Here is a 23,609-nt window from a genome sequence, read left to right as displayed (position 1 = left end):
TAGCCTGTATAAATACCTCTTCATTAAAATACTGTTTCCCAAGTTTATACATGAATTTATAGCCCAATAGATGAGACATTCTTGAGACTGATTATTTAAAACATAAATTGTGTTTGGCAGACTTACAAAGGGGCTCCTAAACCAAAGCATATGTGAAAGGTGCTGGAGATTTCTAAATTTCAGTTCGGCTCAGAAACATTTTTTGTGCCAGCCCCTGAGCTGGAAGCTGAGCTATCATCACCAAATAAGGCCTCATGCCTTGTCTCAGAGAGGAGCTTACCATCCAGTGAACCCAAGAGACACCCAAACAGAGGCTGTCAACATTCGGTGGCAATGGTTTCAGTTTCAAAAGTTGTGCCCCTCAACAGTTGTTAACATAACACTCCCAAAATCATGTCAGCTGTATATTTGATTTAAATTTCCCTTTCGGTTGTTTTCAACATATGGAATTCAGTTCATGTGTTCCCATAGCCATGATCAAGAGGGCTGGGTGATACCCTGATTTAGAACTGCTCTTCTTTGCATTTGTGAGCTTACTGGATCCACCTGAAGCTTGATGTAAATCTTTAGGATGAACTTGGAAATGACTGATCAGGTATGCCTCCTGTGGATGTGTTGGGTACTTTTCCAAAGCAACCACAAACTCTAAGACAGGCATGCCAAAACTTAGCAATATACTTGCTATAAACAACAATGGAAATGATTTCTAGACCCACAAACGTTAAGGGAAAAAAAAATTATCGAGGGGCGCCTGGGTGGCTCAGTTGGTTAAGCGACTGCCTTCGGCTCAGGTCATGATCCTGGAGTCCCGGGATCGAGTCCCACATCGGGCTTCCTGCTCGGCAGGGAGTCTGCTTCTCCCTCTGACCCTCTTCCCTTCGTGCTTTCTATCTCTCATTCTCTCTCTCTCAAATAAATAAATAAAATCTTTAAAAAAAAATTATCAAAATATGTGTCTGGGCATGTAACTAGGATAAACCATTATAATGCCTAATTTATATATTTAAAGTAAATAACAGTTTTCAAATACAGAAAAAGAATGGGGAATTACCTTGAGTTTTTTTTTTAAATTTTTTTTATTGTTATGTTAATCACCATACATTACATCATTAGTTCTTGATGTAGTGTTCCACGATTCATTGTTTGTGCATAACACCCAGTGCTCCATGCAGAACGTGCCCTCCTTAATACCCATCACCAGGCTAACCCATCCCCCCACCCCCTCCCCTCTAGAAGCCTCAGTTTGTTTTTCAGAGTCCATCATCTCTCATGGTTCGTTTCCCCCTCTGACTTACTCCCCTTCGTTCTTCCCCTCCTGCTATCTTCTTCTTTTTCTTTTTTCTTAACATATCTTGCATTATTTGTTTCAGAAGTACAGATCTGTGATTCAACAGTCTTGCACAATTCACAGCGCTCACCATAGCACATACCTTCCCCAGTGTCTATCACCCAGCCACCCCACCCCTCCCACCCCCCACCACTCAGCAACACTCAAGTTTGTTTCCTGAGATTAAGAATTCCTCATATCAATGAGGTCATATGATACATGTCTTTCTCTGATTAACGTATCTCACTCAGCATAACACCCTCCAGTTCCATCCACGTCGTTGCAAATGGCAAGATCTCATTCCTTTTGATGGCTGCATAATATTCCATGGTGTATATACACCACTTCTTCTTTATCCATTCATCTGTCGATGGACATCTTGGCTCTTTCCACAGTTTGGCTATTGTGGACATTGCTGCTATAAACATTGGGGTGCACGTACCCCTTCGGCTCCCTACATTTGTATCTTTGTGGTAAATACCCAGTAGTGCAATTGCTGGATCGTAGGGTAGCTCTATTTTCAACTGTTTGAGGAACCTCCATACTGTTTTCCAGAGGGGCTGCACCAGCTTGCATTCCCACCAACAGTGGAGGAGGGTTCCCCTTTCTCCACATCCCCGCCAGCATCTGTTGTTTCCTGACTTGTTAATTTTAGCCATTCTGACGGGTGTGAGGTGGTATCTCATGGAGGTTTTGATTTGGATTTCCCTGATGCTGAGCGATGTTGAGCACTTTTTCATGTGCCTGTTGGCCATTTGGATGTCTTCTTTGGAAAAATGTCTGTTCATGTCTTCTGCCCATTTCTTGATTGGATTATTTGTTCTTTGGGTGTTGAGTTTGATAAGTTCTTTATAGATTTTGGATACTAGCCCTTTATCTGATATGTCATTTGCAAATATTTTCTCCCATTCTGTCGGTTGTCTTTTGGTTTTATGGACTGTTTCTTTTGCTGTGCAAAAGCTTTTTATCTTGATGAAATCCCAATAGTTCTTACCTTGAGTTTTTACCACTGTTTACTTCTCTTGGATTTATGGTTTTAGAACTTAAAGTATGACGAATGTCTGTGTTAGGAGGGAGTTTCAGACAAAAATTTCAAATGATGAAGGTTTCAAATGATGAAAGATAAAAACAAGAGAGAAAAATAAGTTTCGAAACCAAAAGCTCTTATAAAGTTCAAGTGTGGCAGTGAAGGGAACAAATAATGTAACTCTAAGGAAGGAGTCCAAACTTCATCCTTTTTAGTTACTACTCTGTTCTCACATGTCTAGGATTCAGTTATATTCCAATTTAAGTTGACGTGGCAAGTTTTGTATCTCCCTAAACTAAGACTCCTAAAATAAATGGAAAAGGAAATTGTAGAGTTACCTCTACTCTGAGGCTGGACCAACCCCATCTAGGTTAAAATGCATTTTATCTAATTAAACATCCCGGGGCTGTGTGGGAGTATAGAAAAAGAATGGTCTCTGCTTGACATCTAGCAGCTTCATGAACTTGGATGGTTCAACCAGATACAACTTAAATCTTCTTGTTTCTATTGATCTTAGGCATTTTTAAAATTTCCTATTCATTTTTTGCACCCTCATGTGAGCATGTGTGATTTGTAAACACTGATATTTAATGCCATCATCTACTTTATTCAGTGGTTTCCTCATCTATAAAAATAGGGATCGAAATTCCTCCTCAAAAGTTCTGTGGTTTAATGAATTTACAACATAAAATTCATCTCAAACTATCTTAAGTACTCTAGTTTGCTACATTATTCACAGAGGTTTTCCAGTTTGGAATATATCTGGACATCTACATAACCAAACATCTGGCTGGGGTCTAGTGTCAGGCCATCAATTAAACCAGATGGAAGTCCTACAGGCAAACATCTTTGTTCTGTCATGATATAGATCAGTAGGACTCAAACCTGCTTGAGATTCAGTATTGTCAGGAAGATTTATCTGAGGTATACATTATTGAGCCCCACCCAAAGGAATTGTGATCCAGTGGTTTACAGTGGGGGTCCTGGCTACATATTCTTATAAGACTCTCCTGAAAGCCTTCCTCATACACAGATGGATTTAGTAGTCTACACTATCTAGGGTAGCAAATGGCTAATGGTATTTTCAAGATGTCAGTACTTTTAAGTGTCGTCGAGTCCTAATTAGACATATTAAAAATAAGATGAAAGTAAAACAGTATCCAATATCCAAACACTATGGAAGTTTCAGGGGAGGAGAATAGTGTATGTCTCAATCAGGCTGTCAGATTCAGTTTCCTATTTTGTGAACATAGAATAGCCTTGGTCATATTTAGAAACACCACATTTAATGACAAGATATTAATAAACTTGTCCTGCAACTAAGACACTAGTAAATGCTTAACTGTTAAAAACGTTTGAGCTGTGCGGTGCCTGGGTCACTCAGTCGGTTAAGCGTCGGGCTCTTGATTTCGGCTCAGGTCATGATCTCAGGGTCATGAGATCGAGCCAAATGTTTGAGCTGGTAAAAATTCTTAGTTTGCTTAGTTAGAAAAGAGCTTTTAGTTCCTTTATGTATTCTTCATGCTGACTGTAAGCTATAACTGGTCTGATCAAAATATTTCCCTGAATGTTACTGTCAGGTGGTTGGGGGTCTAGAGAAAGGGAAGAGCAAACCATACTCTGGATAAAATTTTTGATAATTTTAAATGTTCATAATGATGTGATTTTAATTTTTTTTATGATGTATTCTTGGATGGAGAGAAAAAAAACCTTTGTATCAGGTTATGGCTACTAATTTTTTTAAAAAAATTTAATACACCTTAAGTCAAAAATTAATACACCTTGAGCAAATATTTTGTCTAGTTATTACTAGGCAATTCTGAGATGTCCCATCTGATTGGGGAATGAATCATGTATTCTAAACAGTTTTTCCTCACTTTTTTTGGTTTTTACTAGCTTTTTCCTTTCCTTCTTTAACTGTCGAATATTTGTGAGATTATTTTATTGCGTAATTTGTTGGGTTTGAGAATATATGGCATGTGAGTATGTTCTGAGAGTTCAAATTCCCTTCAGTCAAGGATCCCATGTCACTGCTACCGAAGCCAGCGTCATTTGAAGCATTGATGTCCTCTTCTTGGAAGGCAGGAATTTGACTCTAATTTAAAGAAAATATGTGCATATATAAGAAGACAAAAAGAAATGAAAATGGATTAAATTCAGGAATTAATTTAATGGAAGGCGTAGGTGGAGGTGAAGAGAGGTGTTTTTCATTAACATATATTGATGATGAAATTTGTAAGGTTAGGGCCTCAGTGATTGCTGCTCCTGATCCCATTATCCAGTGGCATGTGGTTGTTAGAATGAAATAAGAGGGAGGAAAGGGAGGTTGGGGATAATGTTGATTTTTGCTTCAGGCTCAATCCCAAGGCTGTAATTTTCATTCCAAAGCACAGGGGAGGCGAAGAAAGTGACCATTTAGGTTGATAACACCCTTGAATTTCTGCCATACTTGGAGGGGGTGGGGTTCCTCTTGGTTTGCACCATGGGCCATAGGCCCAGATAAAGGATCAGGTCTGTTTTCTTTTCAGTTGACTCCTTCAGCAGTAGAGATGTGTAAGTGAACGAGTTTTACCCAGTAACAGGAGTCAGTAAGATAATAAGATAGTGTATATAACATATTTTTCTGGAAAAGAATTTATATGCACAATGCTTCTTTGTTTATTAATCCTTAAACTCTAAGCCTAAAGTACACAGTTTTTATCGGCATAAATTCTTCTGACCTACTTTCCCAAACAGGATTATGTGTCCTTTGCAAGTCTCTTGTTGGGGTGCCACCATTACTTTGAATGCTGTGCCGCGTGGCAGTGCCAACCTCTCCCTGCTTTTGCTAATCCTTGTTCCTTCCAGGTTATCATATTGTTAGTTCACCATGAATTCATGTTCATGGGTATTTTTTGTGTTTGAGTTGTTGATGTTGTACTGTGCATCACAAGCAGACACACTTGGTCTGTTCCACGTAGGAGACAGCAGACAGAGAAGAGCTTAATGTGCAGCCTCAAGGGGTCACGTTTGAAATTCAGATTATCTATCAAATCCATTGTTATCTGACTCCTTTAAGAAATTGGAAGAACAGTGAATTTTTACCTTATATTCATAAGAGAGCCCTTCAAGAAATAATAACAATTTTAAAACTTTAAAAAAAATTGGTAACAGTATTTAGTTAAGAATTCTTTTATTTATGAAAAACTATTTAAACCGTGTTATCTGAATATATTTAATCCAAATATCTCCTCACACACAACCTCTTTTTAAGAAGCAAGTAATAAATTCATACACACCTATGTTTTATATAAACACGTGATAATGGGATTGCTTACATACATGCCAAGTCTAGCTAAAATAACCTGAGTGAGGAAAGTTTATTTTTTTTTAAAGAACTTCATGGTGAATTGAAATCTAAACACCAGCAAAACAAGTAATCTCCCCAGCTCAAACTGGTGTTAACAACCGAATATCAATGAAGGTAAATTGTTAACAGGATAATCTCCTTTTATTGCCCTTAGTTACCTTGAGTTTCTGTCTGTGGATTCTAGTGCAGTCGTCCAGGCTTGTGACTAGGGTCAAGGACTCTGTGAGACTGCTCAGGGAGTCAGTCCTGATTCTGTCACTTCATAGATGCTGTGAATGTGGGCATGTGTTTTTGTTGTTGTTGCTTTTGGATTTTCTAAAAAGATTATTTATTTATTTGAGAGAGCGAGCAGGAACAGGAGGGGCAGAGGGGAAGGGAGAGAGAATCGCAAGCAGACTCCTCACTGAGCACGGAGCCCAGTGCAGGTCCTAATCTCACCTCCCCAAGATCATGACCTGAGCCAAAACCAAGAGTTGATCACCTAACCAAATGAGCCACCCAGGTGTACCGTGGGCATGTGTTTGAAACATCTGTACCATAGGTTCCTCACCCATATAAGGATAAAGATAGTTCCCATACCTAGGGTAGCCATCCCTCTTAGTTTGCCAAGGACAGCCCCCGTTTATACCAGTTGTCCTGAAGTAATTATTACTAGTTCCCCCTTTCACATTCAAAAAACATTCCATTTTAGGGGCTCCAGGTCATGATCCCAGGGTCCGGAGATCCAGCCCCATGTCGGGCTCCGTGTTCAGTGGGGAGCTTGTTTCTCCCTCTCCCTCCACCCCTCCCCACCCCCACTGGTGCTGTCTCTCTCCCTCTCTCTCCCTCTCTCTCTCTCAAATAAATAAGTAAAATCTTTTTAAAAAGTTCCATTTTAAATGATAAATTGTAGTGTCTTTTCTTACACAGCTACTGTGAAGTTTAAATGAGTTGATCGAGAATTATGTAAAGCACTTAGAGAAATGTTTCTTATTAATACAAGCTTATTATATTTCTTATCGATTTTAATCCCAATATAAAGAAACAGAATTGACAGGGGAAATCCAAAAGAGCTGCACATGCCCTTGTATAGTAACAGAAGAGAAAATGGAGGAACATGGCACCGTCAGCACTCTGAAAATATCTGTTTTCAAAAGATCTGGTTGTGTCTTTTCTTGACCTAAATATCAAAACAATTTGTTCTATCAGTAGGTCCACATTTTAATAATTTCAAATCACTAGAATAATGAAATACAAAATCAGGAAATAATGTTATTGGTAGAAGACATATATGGAAGTTAGTCTTGGTCTTTCAAGCTGCTATTATTTAAGGCAAATAATAGGTTATATATTAGCCATAATGTAACTGGATTTAACTGTTGGGTAAATATCCTCTCCATAAAGGTGTAAAAGAGCACAAATGGCCACCCATTAATACAATGGATGCAGGCCTGATATTCAGCTGATAAGTAACAATATGCCTGTACTGCTATTAAAATATTGAAAAACCCCAGGTGACTCTTTTCTACCTTGGTCACCTCAGCCCTACCCAAAATCTTGGTCTCACCCAGGATCCAACAACTAAGAGGTTCCTTTCTGGCCCAACAGTGGGTCCAGCTATAGACTGTGACCTTCCTAGTGGGAGATACCTATGCTGATCCCTTAAAACTCTCCAAGTGGGGGGCACCTGGGTGGCTCAGTCGGTTAAGCGACTGCCTTCGGCTCAGGTCATGATCCTGGAGTCCCGGGATCGAGTCCCGCATCGGGCTCCCCGCTCAGTGGGGGGTCTGCTTCTCCCTCTGACCCTATTCCTTCTACGTGCTCTCTGTCTCTCATTCTCTCTCTCTCAAATAAATAAATAAAAAATCTTTAAAAAAAATTCTCCAAGTGGATGACAGGGAATATTGTTCCAAAGCATGATCAAGTAGAGTACATCTCCTCTCTCCATGTGGACTCATAAGCTGCCTTCCTGTGCAAGTTCATGTGGAGTCTGTTCTAAAGTTCACTTCAAACAGAGAAAAACAGATGGGAATCCTTGGAAAGGCTTTCTGTCATCTTCTTTGACAGCATTTTTTGGTGGAGCAGATGATTTTCCAAAATTATAAGAATAACCTCAGTAACTTCACTTAAAACACATAACCTTCTTTTCTGGATCATCTTGATATCTAATTTGTAATCATTCTCTATCAGTTAGAGAAAAACCATTTTTTGAAAATCGCATAACCTGAGTTTTCGTTGTGGAGAGTGAGAGAGCGAGATTATTTTGTTTCCCTTTGAAAGTGATGACAGAAAAGAATATCCTTTTCTTTTGAAGAGCTTGGTGAATAACAAGTGACACCAGGTACTGTTCCAAGGGGATACACATGCATTTCAAACCAGTGACATTGAGAAGACCAGGGATTAAGCTGCACGTGTAACACTACTGCAACAATGATGCAGGAGTGGACATAGGATTGTTTCTTGACTCTCCACAGGATTGCTCTCCGGGACCTGACTAGGGAATGGAATGAACCGGTTCTTCTGCTTCCAAGAAATTGTGCCTGAGTCTTGGTGTAGTGCCAGAGTGATGGTGAAACGCTTGGCCCCCAGCAGCATGCTGTCAGTGTGTTTGCATCAGCAGCCTGAGTAACTGCAGAAGAGTAATAAGCACAGGCATTTAGAGATGGCAGAGGGTTGCTAAAGTGTGGGGGGAAAAAAAAAACCCCAACAAACTAAAGTTGCCTGTGATTTTCGCCTTCCAGTCATGTTTTTATCATGCTGAATGAAGATTTTCACTGGTGCGATTTTTGATGTGTAAGAACAGCTAAAATTGATATTTTCTCTTTTGTAATAATGTACCCCATTTTAGGCACATTTCTATTTGTCTTTACTCGTAGTGGGTTATATTCTATTTTTTTTTCTTTATTGGCATCCTCTGTGGCCATTTTGGACTGTGACTCCCTATTCTTTACATGTTTTGATACCATTATCCATAAACATGCAGTTCTCCCTTCCTGCTAGCTTCGTGGTTACTGTCAATGACACTACGTATGATAGGCAAATAGTGGCTCCATGAAAGACAGCCACGGCCTAATCTCCGGAACCTGTGAATGTTACTTAATATGGCTAAATCGACTTCACTGGTATGGATAAATTTAAACTCTTGAGATCTGGAGATTATCCTGGATTATCCAGGTGTGCTTTAAGTTCAACCACAAATTTGCTTATAAGACAGTAACAGAGAAATTTGAAACAGAAGAGGAAGAGAGGCAATGTGATCACAGAGGGAGAGACTGAAGGGAGCTGATTTCAAAGCCAAGAAATATCAGGAGCCCCAGAACCTGAAAGAGACAAAGAACAATTATCTTCTAGAGCATGCAGAGGGAGTGTGTCCTGCCAACAGCTCCCTGCCAGCCTGCTGATACTGATGGTGGACTTCTGGCCTCCAGAACTGAGAGAATACAATTCTGTTGTTTTAAACCACAAAGCCCATAGTAATTTGCTACAGCAACTCAAAAACTAACACAGCCTGATTCAGAAACTATGCATGTATAGATTTAAATGCGTCTTCTTTTTTACAATGCAATTTTCCACAAATCAAACATAGGTACCGAAAAAGTGCAAAAATCTTCCGTATAAATGAGTTATCATATGAGTTAGAGCCAAGCAACCGCACTTTCACCGAGATTGAAAAATCTCTGTGTCCTCTTCTGTCCCTTTCATTCTCCCCGAATGTGACCGCTGTCCCAACTGCTAACACCATAGTGCCATTTTGCCTGATTAATTTAAACTTTTTATAAATGGAATTGTGTATTTTATTTTTGTCTAACGTGTTTTGCTTAATATTTTGTTTGAGAGATTCATTGACACTGTTATGAGGAGAAGTACTTCAGGGTTTTTTTATTGCTGAGTATTACCCCTTGTAGGAAAATAGAGTGTTTATCCATTTTCTGTTCGTAGACAATTATGTCTTTTCCAGTTTGGGGCTATCTTGAATAAAGCTGCTGTGAACGTTCGTATACATGTGTTTTGGCACATACCTAAGAAGTGAATTGCTGGGTCATATAGTATGCATATGTTCAGATGGAGCAGATAGAGCCAAATTATTTTCCAAAGTAGTTATTACGAAGTTATATTCCTTTCAGAAGTAGATGGAAATTCCATTTGTTCTATATCCTTGCCAAATCTTGGAAATTACTGTCTTTAAAATTTTTTTTTTTATTAAAACAAAAGATTTAGCTAATGGCATACAGTGGTATCTCATTATATTATGTAGAATTTCTATTCTCTGCATGACTAATGATTTTGGATAGTTTTTCAAATGTTTGCTATTCACTTGGATATCCTCTAGGGCAGTTATTTCAAGACATTGCACATTTTGTTTTAGATTATATTTTTCTTACTGATTTTCAGGAGTTCTTTATATATTCCAGATATCAGCCCTATGTAGGTTATAAGAGTTATAAATATTCTTCCATTGGGCTTTCTTTTTAGCAGACTTGTTGTTGCATAAATGGAGATTCCAACTTTAATGTATTCCAATTCATTATTCTTTTCATTTGGTTTATACTTGTTTGCCCTATTTAACAAATCTACCTATTCCAAGGCCATGAAGATAGTCTCTCATATTATCCTCTACGGGAATTGTTGTCTAACTTTTCAATCTATAATTGACCAGCCTTTCAGAAACAGTATACAAATTTATATTTGTACCAATTGAATTTGAGAGTATCTATTACTCTATACCCTCATCTATAGGGTTTATTTTCTTTTTCTTTGCAAAACTATTATGAAAAGGCACATCATTATCCACTGTATTCTGCAGCATCCCCCTTTAAGAAAATGTATTCTCATGCATATAATTTTTTATTATACATGGAGTAGAGACCTTGATAAAAGTAATATATAGTCTATAAATTTTAAAAATATATTAAGACTTTAAAATCAGAGAAAAGCATTTTTTCAACAATAATAATTTTTCTTTGTATGTGTCCATTCAGCAAAAGCATAAAAAGTTCTTTAATTGCCACCTTTAGTAAAACTTAGTCTTGCTGTTTCTCCGGTTTGAAATTTTAGGTGGAAAAGCTGTTTATAATGATATAAAATAAAGGTTAAATAAACATTCTTGTATTATTTTTCATGGAGAATAGTAACTGTAGGAGATTAAGCAATGATCTCCTCAGGGTGGAATTAGATGGACATTCTTAAGGCTAAATTTGGAAACTTATCTGCAAGATGATGTTTTGTATAACATTCAAGTGCTGGGTTAAAGAGGCAGTAAAACTTTTTAGATTAAGAAACGTGTGTTGCTGTAAAACATAGTAAGGTAGGGTGCTGAAGTGGGTTTATGAGTGGTCTTATCATCTCTTCTGCAAGAGATTGTCTTCAGTTTCAAGAGGGATTCCAGAGTCAGAAAAAGAATTCCTTGATCTAGATTCCACAACAAAATCATCATGAATAGATCCATCATAGATTAAAAAATGAAAGGAAAACATGGGATGAAAATGACTACATTCTACAAACTACATAGGCTGCAGAAATGATATGTAAGAAAGAAATGATAAATTAAAATAAGATAAAGAAAAGCCTGATAAGAAAGAAGCTTGATTTGAAAAAAAAAAAAAAAATGGACTTGGAGTATTTTGCCTGTTTTCTAAATATACTTACCAGAGGAAAAGAGAGAGTAGAAATCCTTTGATGAATGAAACATCAAAAACTGTAAAAAGGTTGGGACTAAGAAGTTGTTTTAGACTTATCTAATGGAGGCTTTTTTTTTTTTTTAATGTATTAAGAAACATTTGACAGTGACCCATGACCTGACCTTGAATGCTAGTCTATGTCCAGGCTATGGAGACATAAAAGTAGTAAAGTTATCACGTAATATATAATAATTTTTAAATTGCTTGACTTTATGCACAAGTATGTACTAGACAGGGAAAGGGATCTCTTTATAGATGGAGGATTTTAGTCAAGAGAATATATGACTTCCTAAAAAAAAAAGAGAGAGAGAAAATGTGACTTCCTAAGGGCAAGAATTAGAGCTTTAAGTTAAGTTATGAGACTAAACAGGGGGCATAGTTCTAGTCAAAATCCAAAATATTACTTGAAATGGTTTTTTGGGACGCCTGGGTGGCTCAGCCAGCTAAGCGTCTGCCTTCAGCTCAGGTCATGATCCCTGGGTCCTGGGATGGAGCCCTGCATTAGGCTCCCTGCTGAGCAGGGAATCTGCTTCTCCCTCCGCCCGCTGCTCCCCCTGCTTGTGTTCCCTCTCTCTCTCTCTGATTAAAAAAAAAAAAAAAAAGGAAGAAATGGTTTTTTATTTTACCAAAATTTAGTTATGTTTTTATTCTCATCAAATCCGAGGAAACTAGAAATATACAAATTGAAATTTAGTTAAGTATACATGTTTGAGCAGTGTTCAGAAATTTTGTAATGGCCTCTTAGACACTGGGATTAATTGCATGTGTAGTGGTGGAAATAATACCGGGAAAGAAGAAAAAGCATATTATAGATAAAATTAGAAAGAATTCAGTTTATGTTGGGGTAGAGGTTAAGGGTAGTTTTAGAAAGTCTAAAAGTTGGAAAAGACCAATGCTAGAAAAGACCTTATTATTTGGTTCAACTTATGCAAAACTGAGGCTGAGTTAGATGATACGTATAAGAGTAAAAAGCTGGTTATAAGCACGTGATGGTGGTTTGTCTGCTACTGATTCTCTTTCTAGTAACAGCCTTCCACAATGCCACCTGGCTGTTTGTAGCAAGAGTAGCTCTGAAGCCTGCTGCCTCAGTGAGCCCTGTGTAGATTGCTCAGTATTGGGAGCTGTGTTGACAAATTACATTGTTGACTCATTCGTTCTTTGTCCTAATTGTTGCACAGGCAAAATGAGAATGCCAAGTGAATTTGCTCTTACTACTTTTAGAAAAGGAAAAAACGAAACAAACTTGTTCGTACCAGCACTATTCAAGTGTGGTCCTCCATAACTGGCGGAGAATGCCAGGAGTTGTTACCAGTTCAGACGGTGGTAAATACAGGAAATCATAGTACAGATTTTGACAGAATAATGTCTCCTGGATCTAATGTGAAGACATCTGGGCTTTTATTTTGTATGGTGGAGTTGTTGTTAATTTTCATTTGCCTAGAAATTCACTCTTACTATATGTTAAAAATTTTTTTTTTAAAGAAACAAAAACACTTGTCCTTCACCACTGATCATTTGAAAAGGATTAGTCTAAAGCATTCTCTCCTCAAATTCCCTCTCTGGTAAATGACAAATACTAATTTAAGTCAGGCAACACCACCTGCTGGGACAAATAATCCTTTCTCTTCTCTTCTCCCTCCCCTCTCCCAAATTGGGTTGAGAACTTAAGGACTTTTACAGATCATTTCAAAGAATTTTCATTGAATAGGTACAGTTTTCCCATCTCTTTAAGGCATTCTGGAAGTTTCTAAAAGAAATAATAAAGATTTTAAAGAGTGCCTAGATTTGTGGGACAAATGAGTCTGGTTAGGTCTAATATGTGTAAGAATGGATGTGTACTCACAGTGTTACAATGGAAAAAACTTCAGAGTCGAGCTTCCCTGGATTCTGGATTCCAGTTCTGTCTCTACCACTTCATAGCTACAGTGGATCAGCCCATATTTAACTCCTCTAACAGTAGTTTCTTTATAAGACATGGAGTACGATATATAAATCTCATGGTGCAGGGATTAAATATAGGTAATTAAAACACATCTCAGTGCCAGTAAAATCATATATTATCAATAAAGGTAAGTCATTATTCTCATTTCTCACAGGAGAAAGTGAGAATTGGGAAAGACTTTATAGAAATTATATGATTAGTTAAGCCTTAAAAAAGTGGAAAAGTTAGCCAGGCAGATAAGACAAAGAAGACTAATATGAACATAGCTGAGAAGCATGAGGTAGTAAAATGTTTTTGTCAGACATTACAGGTAGCTCAACTGCAGAAACAAAAAGATCAAGGAGGAAATACCAGGTGTTAGGGCTGAGGAAGTAAGAAAAGCTTAAGTCATGAAAAGCCTTGCTCAGCAAACTTGTAGACATGGAATTTTCCCTTTAGGTGGGACATTTATAGCCTGGGTGCATGGACCCTCCTCATTCAAAATGGAGGGATACTGAATGAATTCCAAGGCATCAGTGACATCCTGAAGTTGTGTGCAACATTTTATGACTATAATCACATATGAAACTTTTGAGAAAAAGAAAGGCCCTAAGATTTGCTAGATTCTTAAAGTGCCCCACAGCTTCTAACAAGCTCAGAACAATCAGGTTAGGAAATAGGAAGTCGGACAGGAGTGCTGTGTGTGTAAAAGACATGGTCACACTTAGCTTTTGGATGGTAGTTAACTCAGGTAGAAACATTAAGCTGATGTGAGAATTCCACTTGATTTGTGGGTTAGGGTCACAGTCTTTGTATCCCTAGCACCCAGAACACAGAATCCCTCATGGTGCCCATGTTTTCCCAACGTTCAGTAAATATTTGAACAAGGGATAAGACTAATGACAGGAAGAGAAATTATCTATTTCATGCAATTATCCAGTCAGAGATGACAAGTGTATAGAATTAAAGAGTGATAATTGGGATGGAGAAGAAAGGACAGATTAGAGAGACATTTTAGAGGTAAATCAGCAACGCTCGGCAACTGATTGATTGGCTGTGAGGGAGGAATTGAGAATGATATCCTGGTTTATAGGTTGGATGATAGATTCCTGTGCCATTCTGTGCCTGTCTTTAAGGACAGTTATTTTCTACTGCTTTGTATTATATTACTATGAACATACTATATCTCCTCTTGAAGACTCTAGGTTACTAGGAGACATCATTTATTTTTTAAATTTTTATGCTATTTGCAAGAGCAGTTGGTTTAGTGATGTCCAACTAAGAAGACTCAGGAAGCATATGTTTAAAAAAGTTAAAGATGCCATAAAGGATGGTGTCCAGTTTTTAGTACCTATGGGGATGATTACTTTTTGTTTCCCATTTTTAAATTTCCTGACAGTTTTTGCCTCACAATAGTTTTCAATTTATGTGAGGGAACAGTTGTGATGCAGAAACCTCTTGTGGACTGGGAGTAAAAAGTTGAGTAGTACATCTGTCCTTTGTAAACAGTGAAGTGGGAGAGGTTGGACCCCAGGGTTCAGGAGCTCCTACTCAAGACTCAACATGAACCATTTCTCGCTGATCTGTCGTTGAGTTTCTGATTTCATTTGGTGAGTTCTGCTCCTTAAGCATGTAGGGAATGAAATTCTTTGACAAAGAGAAAGATGTTTTTACAAAACAACTACAGAGATTTAGAGTGATATTTTCATGATGTCTGTATTATATATATTCTATGTCTTGAAAATTGTTGCAGTGATGTGCTTAATTAGCACTTTGCATGCATTTTCTTAAAAAGACCTGGGCCGTTGGCGGTCAGGTAGAGTTCAAAGGGTGGTGCCCTGACAATGTAGAAAGATGGTATGGTGAGTTGGAAAGGGCAGTGGCTCTAGGGACAGAAAGACCTAGTTTCAGTTTTCTCCCATTGGTCATTTTTCACCGTGTCACCTGGGGAAAGAAAGATGTCTGACTTTCCTGGAGGATATTGCTGTTATTCCCTGAAAATAAGAAAAGATAGCCGCTACTATATTATGAGCAATATAATGTGCCTGTAACTGTTCTAACTACTTTAATATATTAATTTATCCTAACAAACCCATTAGATATATGATTTCATCATCCCCAGTTTACAGGTAAGTAAACTTAGGCTCCAAAGAATTAAGTAATTTTGCTAGATAACACAAGATGTGGCAAGGAGGGTTTTTACCCTGACAACCTGACCACACACCGGATCACTACAGTCCTTGTAGGACTGTAATGAAGATAAATGATCATTTATGTAAAATCTTAGAAAATAATATTGGACATATATTTGCTTTGATATCATTATTAGTAATATTAACATAATAATTAGATAGACTTTTTTGCAAGGGAGAACTGTGGACTTCAGTCCCACTGATAACAATGGTTTCTCTTCTTTTTTCTTTTCATATTTTTTATTGAAGTATAGTTGATACACAATGATTTACAAGGTTAGTTTCAGATGTACAGCATAATGACTTGACAACCTATATGTCATGCTATGCTCACCACAAATGTAGCTATTAAAGGAAAAATTAGTTTTGAATCTCAAATAATTAGCTTACTCATGAACTTTTGGATCTTATTTATATATCAGTTAGGGATATTCTGTACCAAAAACTGGGGAGAAAGCTTTTCTGCACAGACGTTTCCATCCCATGCATTTTTGAGACTCTCCAATTCTTGGTGGAAAGAGGAAAATTGGGCCAAAGTATAAATCACCTCTAATCTTCACACAAATCTTTGTGAAGAAAAACAATTTCATCTTTTGGAAGATCTTGAGTTCTTTGTGAGATGATATTTTAAAAAGTCATTGTCAAAAATTCACACGTAATGCATGTACTCTAATATTAATATTAATTCTATCCCAAACAGCCTAATATTTAAAATAAATTTGAGACTTAAGGCTGGAAAAAATTTTAAGCACTTGAAGATAATAGAATAGAGCTACAATAGAACAGGGCTACGACATAGAGAATAATATGGAGGGACATTCTTATTTTAAGATTTATTTATTTATTTATTTATTTGAGAAAGAGAGAGGGGGAAGAGAGAGCAAGCGAGCAGGGGTAGGTGCAGAGGGAGAGGGAGAGGCAGACTCCCCACTAAGTGGGGAGCCCAATGTGGGGCTCAATCCCAGGACCCTGAGACCATGACCTGAGCCAAAATCAGACACTTAACCAACTGAGCCACCCAGGCGCCCCTGGGAGGGCATTCTTTAGGTAAAGTGAGCACAGGTAACCCTTGGAATAGGTGCCAGTTAAAATCTGAATTGTAAGAAGGAGGCAGCCTTGGGAAGATCTTGGTTAATCTCCTTGGCAGTCACCCTGGTACTACCACAAATTTCATGTGTTTGACAGAGAGATCTGAGAAGACTCTCTGAGTAAGTATTTCTGGAAGGAACTATTTTTATTCCTATGGATTTTTATTTTTAATAAGCAATTTACACATCTCTTCTTTGTATATTAAAATTTGAAAACCACTGCTATACCCAGAGAAGAATGAAGGAGACCAAGTCCTCCAGCTGAGTGTGTTCTCATCTTCCGTGAAGGGCTAGGGACCATGGACTATAGGTCACACAGACTTACATCCAAAACTAGGGAAAGTTACCCAAGATTCATCCACAAATGTTTTCATATATTAATGCAGAAAACAGTAGGACCTAGTTAGTAGGATTGCCGTGAAGATTAAATAAGACAGTGTAAACTTTTTTAGTAAATTGATAGGTACTTCATATATTCTCAATAGGTGGAAGGTAGCATGAGTGGTAACTTAAGAGAGGCAGACTGAAAAAAGATGAAGAAAAGTTGTATTTTTAAAAAATCATTTGCTTTTGTGATGGAATTTGAGAATTATTTTTGCTAGAACTTGGAAACATCCTAACTTTTTAATCGGTACACAAATTATACTTCAGTATAAATTAGACTTTAATTCACAGACTTTTTTTAGCAGGATTAGTTCAGAAAACAATTGCAGACTAACGGCCTAAAGCTAAGACAGTGTACAAATATCCTGTTTAAAACTGAAACTTTCATCTTGGCATGGGGACCATAGTGAGAGCTACTATGCTTGAGGTGCTTCACACATTTTCTCTTTCTATTAGCATAATTGTCCCATGAGATAGGTATTACTTCCATCATTCAGGTGGGAGTACTTAGGTACCAATAATTTAAATAACTTGCCCAAAGCCCCATAGCTAGTCAGATGCAGTGCCAAGATTTGAGCATAGATCTCTCTGTCTTTAAACATCAGACTTTATTCCAGAAATGCATTAGGTTAAAAAAAAAAAAAAACGCAAAAACAAAACGAAAAAAAAAGTTTCATTTTAATTATCTCTGTGTTAGGTTAATAAGATTTTGGACTTGAATTGTACTAACTTGAATTAATTTTCCACTTGGATGTTAAAAGACAGTCTTGGTTATTCTTACATTCATTATTTATGAGTAATAAAACTTGCAAAGCTTTAAAATTATGGAGGTACAACCTGTGCATCTCTTTGATGCAGAAGAACCAAAGGCAAATGCCTAACTAGAAACCTACATATCCACTCTTCTGGTTTTAGGGCATAAAGTGGCTTGTTTGACTTACTCTTGCTAAGTCACTTGAACCGTGTAATGTGAAATCCCTCAAATAACACCATCCCAACTATCTGCACCTGTCGTTTTGTCTAGTAAAATATGTTTTGCTTTTTGAAATTCAGGAGAAAAACTGGCTATAAATCAGTGGAATGAAACTTCCCTCCACGTTAAAAGGATGACCGTGAGCTGTTAATACTCAGCTCAAACTTTTGGTTTCCCGTAAGCTTGTCAGTTCCTCTTTTAAGTGTGCCTTATTTCCACAAAAAGATTTTACTTGCACCCTGAAAATTAAAGAGACAGTCTTGGCTAATGCTTACCTCGTGGAGGCAATAGCATTTTGTAAAGTACATACACTCTGAGTCTGTATTCTGCTATTCTCCTTGAAGTACCTCCAGGAGTGATAAATATTTTGTTTCCAGAGCAAAAACAGAAAAGCGCAACAGTGATCTCTTTTGAAAGATTGAATGATGCCGCACCCACTCCATCTCAAATACCATCATGTGAAATTTGGAAGCAAATGGTTTCCAGGTCTAGGACGAAGAAAAAAGAAATGTGTTGCTTATGCATTGTATATGCAAGCCATTGTATACATGATGAGTCTTAGGCTTTTCAAAGCTGCAGGAAATGCGGTGGGATCCTTTGTGTTTCTCTTGAAAAGAATCAAAGGGGAGCTCTATTACTATGTAGAGGCACACTCCCAAGGACTCCCTTTAAATCTCTCCTCCAGCAGCTGAGCACTGAGAGTCACTGACCTTGTATTTTAGACAATGTCCGGGGACAGAGATACAAGAAGAACGGAGAAAATGAGGCTTCTGCACTGAATGACTGGCGAATGTGTTTAAAGTGAAATGAACATGTCTCTACTGTCCTCTTCATTTCTCCAACTTATATCTTTGTTTTGAAGCCAGAAGCAGTAACTTGGCTAAACAATGAGTCACACTGAATTAAATAATGTTTAGATAAAATAGCTGTCTCTTTAGGAAAACATCTCTGCATTTCTTTGTTCATGAAGCCCGGTTCTTTGGATGTGAGAGTTTATTGTATACAGTTTATATTTTTCTGTGTGCAAATGAAAATGGGTTTAAGAATGCGTCAAGTGAAAGCAGAGTTCAAGAATTTTGGTTGGTGGGGGTGCTGGGTTATTAAAATCCAAATAGTCTGTCTGTGTCTGTCTTACTAAAAGTTGTGGGTGGTCCATCCTGAAAGAATCTAGAGATCAAAAAATTTTGGCAATATACAGCAGTTTTCCAGTTAGTGATAACTGGTATTTCTTCCTTTGTGTAGTTCAGCGTTTAGTTAGGTGCAGTGCATCCAGACTTCTGTACGAAAATATATTTAAATCATAAAGGTCTGTAGAGAAAGTTTGCACTGCCTGGCTCTTGATTAAAGAGTAATTATAATTCTTTAAAACTGACACAAGGTTAAATTGAGCCATCAGTACTATCAGACTCTTACTTTTAACTGAGCACATCATGAAGAAGAATGTTAACAAGTTGAGTATCTTCCAAGACTTTTATCTATGCATATGTATTTCTATGCGGACATCTTATAGTTTAGTTATGCAAATCATTTTATTCTGCTTTACTCGCTCAATATTGTATTGTAAAATAATCTTGCTCTTGAGAACTCTTTAGTAGCAGAATTTATCTAACAAACTTGTAAGTGATCATGGCCTGCACTTTCTCAGATTTTTTTTTTTCCACTGGCATCTTCAGCAACTTTGGAAAAATCAACCACTTCGGTTTGATACACGAGGAGTTTGCATCGTTGCCTGTTGCTTGTGTGACATCCAAGAAGTTTGCTTTCTTGCATGTTGGTTGATTCCTTACTTGTGCTTGACAAAGCCTGCTCAAATTCTCCTCTTTATCAATGGCAAAAACTTCTCATTATCCTTGAATCTCCCATCTCAGGGTTTCTATTGAAGTTCTTTCCACTCCCTGGAAAATGTTTCTTTATTAACCCATATTTATTCTCAGGTCACAGCTTATATGACACTTGCCTACAGAGGCTTTTTCTGACTCCTGATGTAGAGCAGCTGCCCTTGCCTTAAACACTGATCCTGCCTTTACCACACTTTGTTGGCGTTTGGTAAATGTTGGCATTTATCACTGTGATTATTAGTTTAATAGACAAAGTGGCTCAACTAATATTTGTTGAATGAAGACATAAGGTCAAGCGTTTCCTTCTGTTTAAGATTTCCTTGTTATTTCCAGGAAGCCTTAACCTTCCTTCAGTTCTCCCTTAATTTCCTGAGTCCTCTTTTTTCTTTCTTTCTTTCTTTTTTTTTTTTTTTAAAGATTTCTTTATTTTAGAGAGAGAGAGAGAGAGTAAAAGGGGGAGGGGCAGGGAGAGGGAGAGAGAATCTCAAGCAGACTCCGTGCTGAATGCGGAGCCCTCAGCCGGGGGCGGGGGGGGGTGGTGAGGGGGGGTTCAGTTTCACGACCCTGAGATCATGACCTGAGCAGAAACCCAGAGACCCACGCTTAACCGACTGCCCCGCACAGGCACCCCCTGAATCGTCATCTTGTGCTGCAGTTGTTTGTGTGCCTCCATTCTGCACCATCCACTTTGAAAAGAGCAACCACGAATGTTTATCTTTTGACCTAGCCCTGGTTTATATACTATCTGTGGATGACTGAATCAATATACACCACAAGGAATACTTTAGCTTTGTGTAGAGCCTACTGTATGATATAAAACGTAAGCTTTGTGTCATAGAAAACTGTGGCATGAAAGTTACAGAACTTTGTGGGGATGAGAAGTGACAAGAGACCCCCCCCCCAGCACACAGATTCTCACCCTATCCTCCTGCCCATTGTACACATGTTGGTTTGAGGGATTGTCTTCTTGTCTTTAAATTTCTATATCTCACCACCGAAAGACTTTCCATAAAATAGTTCCTCTTACTCTTATTTTCTGTGAAAAATTTTTAACAGTTTTCATGTTGAATATGGCCTGCTTTTAAAACTTAGTAGCATGAAAAATGTTTTCCATATCTTCAAATCTCTACATAAATAATTGTAATGAAAGCATAATATTATATTTGGTAGAGACATACTAATTTATACCATTCTCCAATTGTTATTATACCTCCTTTAGTTGTTTTTTGTTTTGTTTTGGTTTTGGCTTTCTGTTGTTAGGTTTCTACCTTGGACTGATTGATTTTGAATACCTTGCCCAGGGCAGCTTTTCCAGAAGTGTCAAGAGTTCTAGAAAGGAGGTGTCAGATGAAGTGTTTCCTCCTCCGCGAGTTATCTCCCTTGTTTACATCTCAAGTGGACACTCTGAAACTGAGACCTTCCTGACAGTAGGAACACCAGTGATGATAATGATGGCTCAGCTCATCCATGCTGTCCTCTACAGGTTAGCAATAGATTCAGATTTGGTGCTACTTTCCAGAAGTTACTTCGTTCCAGTTCAGAGACTCTCAAGACACCTTAGCTATTTCCCAATTGTATATTCTTCACCCTGAGATAGAATCTAGCCACCACTTCCCATACAAGGAGCCAGAGATTGACACCTAACATCCTTGAAGTGTGCTTTCATGTCTCCCAAGTGAGCTTAGAAGAAGGGAGGTCAGTCAGAGTTTGTAATTCTTCAGGTGATTGAATTACACAACACAAATCAAATATGCTTTAGGTAGGGGACATGTACACCTTAGGTTTTGGGTTAGCCTCATTTTTTCCAGAAAAGACACAGTTGTATTTCTGTGGTCATATTTCTAAGATAGGTTTTTAAACATACCCTTTCTTCCTGTGAGATTTATAGTAATGTGAAAGATTACATTAGCTTTACAGATATTCTACAACAGTAGGTAATACTTACAAACAGTGGGAAAGGAATTATTTTCATGGACATTTTTATTGCTGCAGGGAACATTGGAGATCATTCTCATTTATAAATAATCCCATTCTTCCTTTTATGTTGTAGATACAAGACCCAAGTTTGGGGCAGGTAGAAGGGAGTGATTGGGAGAAAGGGGTCAAATCAAACCCTGTATCAACAAATGGTGAGGCTGGAACTTTAGCTCCAGTTGGCTAATTCCAAAAATGATCCCCCCCTCTTCCCATCCATACACCTTACCTTTTAATAGGAATAAATTATAATCATGTAAGCCTGAATTTTTGAAATTTGATAGCATTTTTTCTCATTTTATTGGCTCATGCTCATAATTGTTTTTGTTTTTGTTTTTGTTTTGTTTTTTTAGAGAGAGAGCATGTGTTAGGGGAGAAGCAGAGGGAGAGGGAGAGAAAGAGATTCTCAAGCGGGCTCCATGCCCAGCACGGAGCCTGATGTGGCCTCAGTCTCACGACCCTGAGATCATGACCTGAGCTGAAATCAAGAGCGGACACTTAACCGACTGAGCCACCTAGGCACCCCTCATTCTCATAATTCTTAGTTCATCAAGATTAAAAGATCCTAAGACTCAATATAGCAAGATAAAGGGTAGATTGTGAATGGACAAAGAACTTTGTCTTGTATTCAGAGGCAATTTCAGCTGTAAAACCATACAGAAGACAGAGAGGGTCTTAGCAAGTCATAGAGTGTAGTCCCCCACCCTCCACCATGGTATTTTAGAACATTCCAAGTGATCTTCCAGGCAGTCTTTAAGAGAAAACCACAAAGGGAAATTGAGCATATATCAACAGACCTGAGACGTGACCTCATCTAGAGGATCAAGGAAGCCTTTATGAAGCATCCAGTTTAAGTTACGTCGAAACTACTGCTTGAGTTATGAGTGGGGGTTAGAAAATGGCAGGAGGAATCCTGTCAGCAGGAGGAAGAACATGTACAAAGGCCCTGAGGCAGAAAGGAGGAAGGCATGTTTGGAAATGCGAAAAGAAGGGTCAGAAGGGTGAGAACAAAAAGAAAATAGGCAAAAAATGATGATTGAGATTTTTAGTGAGGTAATCTCGAACCAGATCATGGTAAGGACACAAAGAATATTAGATGTTGTTCTAAAAGTAATAGAAAGCCATGCCAAACAAGAAAAAGGGGCTTAAAAGTGGAGTGACCATATAATTTAACATCCAAACCACGAATCCTTTCAGAGTACAGAAGCGACACTATAGAGAATTTTGCTGGGAAAACAGCCACAAGCTGGACCATCTCAGGCAAACTAGAATGAGAACCATCCTCAAAGGCTTCTGTATATTGGCTAATTTTCCCTCTGACACAATTCCTGGGAGATAGTCTGTATTCACTGTTACCCTTCCATGGCCAGGCTCACTGAATAGAACTGTTTCCCTTATTCCTGTTCTCATCCACTTGGCATTTTGCCTCCACTTCGCTAATTATGCCCATCCATCAAAAAACACAGAAGAGTAGAACTTTTTACCTTTACGTGAAAGTATGTTTGACTCTTATCTCACTTTCATAGTAGCCTTTCTCAGATTTAGTATGATGGTTTAGTAAGAACGGCATCCCTGAGAATTTTTGATCATTCTCAAGTTGTTTGGAGTGTGGTCACCCCTCCCCCTTACTCTGTGACACGCTCCTCAAACTAACAAAGACAATTTGAGGGGCAGAGGCTTAGACTACATTTGATATTGCACAGACTCATGTACAGGATGAACATGCTAGAAGCCCAACAAATAGTGTTAAAGTCTGTCTGATTTGAAAAACAAGAGGGCATTCAATTGAATTCATGGATTAAGGAACTCACCTTGCCTTGAATCCTGGCTCTAGCCTCTTTTACTCATTACTGTGTGACCTTGGTTAGATTGCTCAAAT

General features: G+C 38.0%; 1 protein-coding gene across 2 annotated transcripts in view; it reads left to right on the top strand.

Annotated features, from left to right (window-relative positions):
- Positions 1 to 23,609, top strand: part of SEMA3C (semaphorin 3C) — a 178,831-nt gene that overhangs the window by 55,580 nt on the left and 99,642 nt on the right. The window contains exon 2 of one of the 2 annotated variants that reach the window (XM_073898718.1): positions 21,058 to 21,239. The exons of the other annotated variant lie outside the window; for it this stretch is intronic. Coding sequence (XP_073754819.1) covers positions 21,224 to 21,239 — 16 coding nt within the window. The 5' untranslated portion in view covers positions 21,058 to 21,223. The remainder of the gene's footprint in view (positions 1 to 21,057; positions 21,240 to 23,609) is intronic. 2 annotated transcript variants of the gene reach the window in all.

Source organism: Callorhinus ursinus, unplaced genomic scaffold (assembly GCF_003265705.2).
Source record: "Callorhinus ursinus isolate GAN/ISIS: 27379988/994484 unplaced genomic scaffold, GSC_fseal_2.0 scaffold12, whole genome shotgun sequence".
Classification (NCBI taxonomy): Eukaryota; Metazoa; Chordata; class Mammalia; order Carnivora; family Otariidae; genus Callorhinus; species Callorhinus ursinus.
The sequence above is the reverse complement of the archived record's forward strand: the minus strand, read 5'-3'. Positions and strand labels throughout refer to the sequence as shown.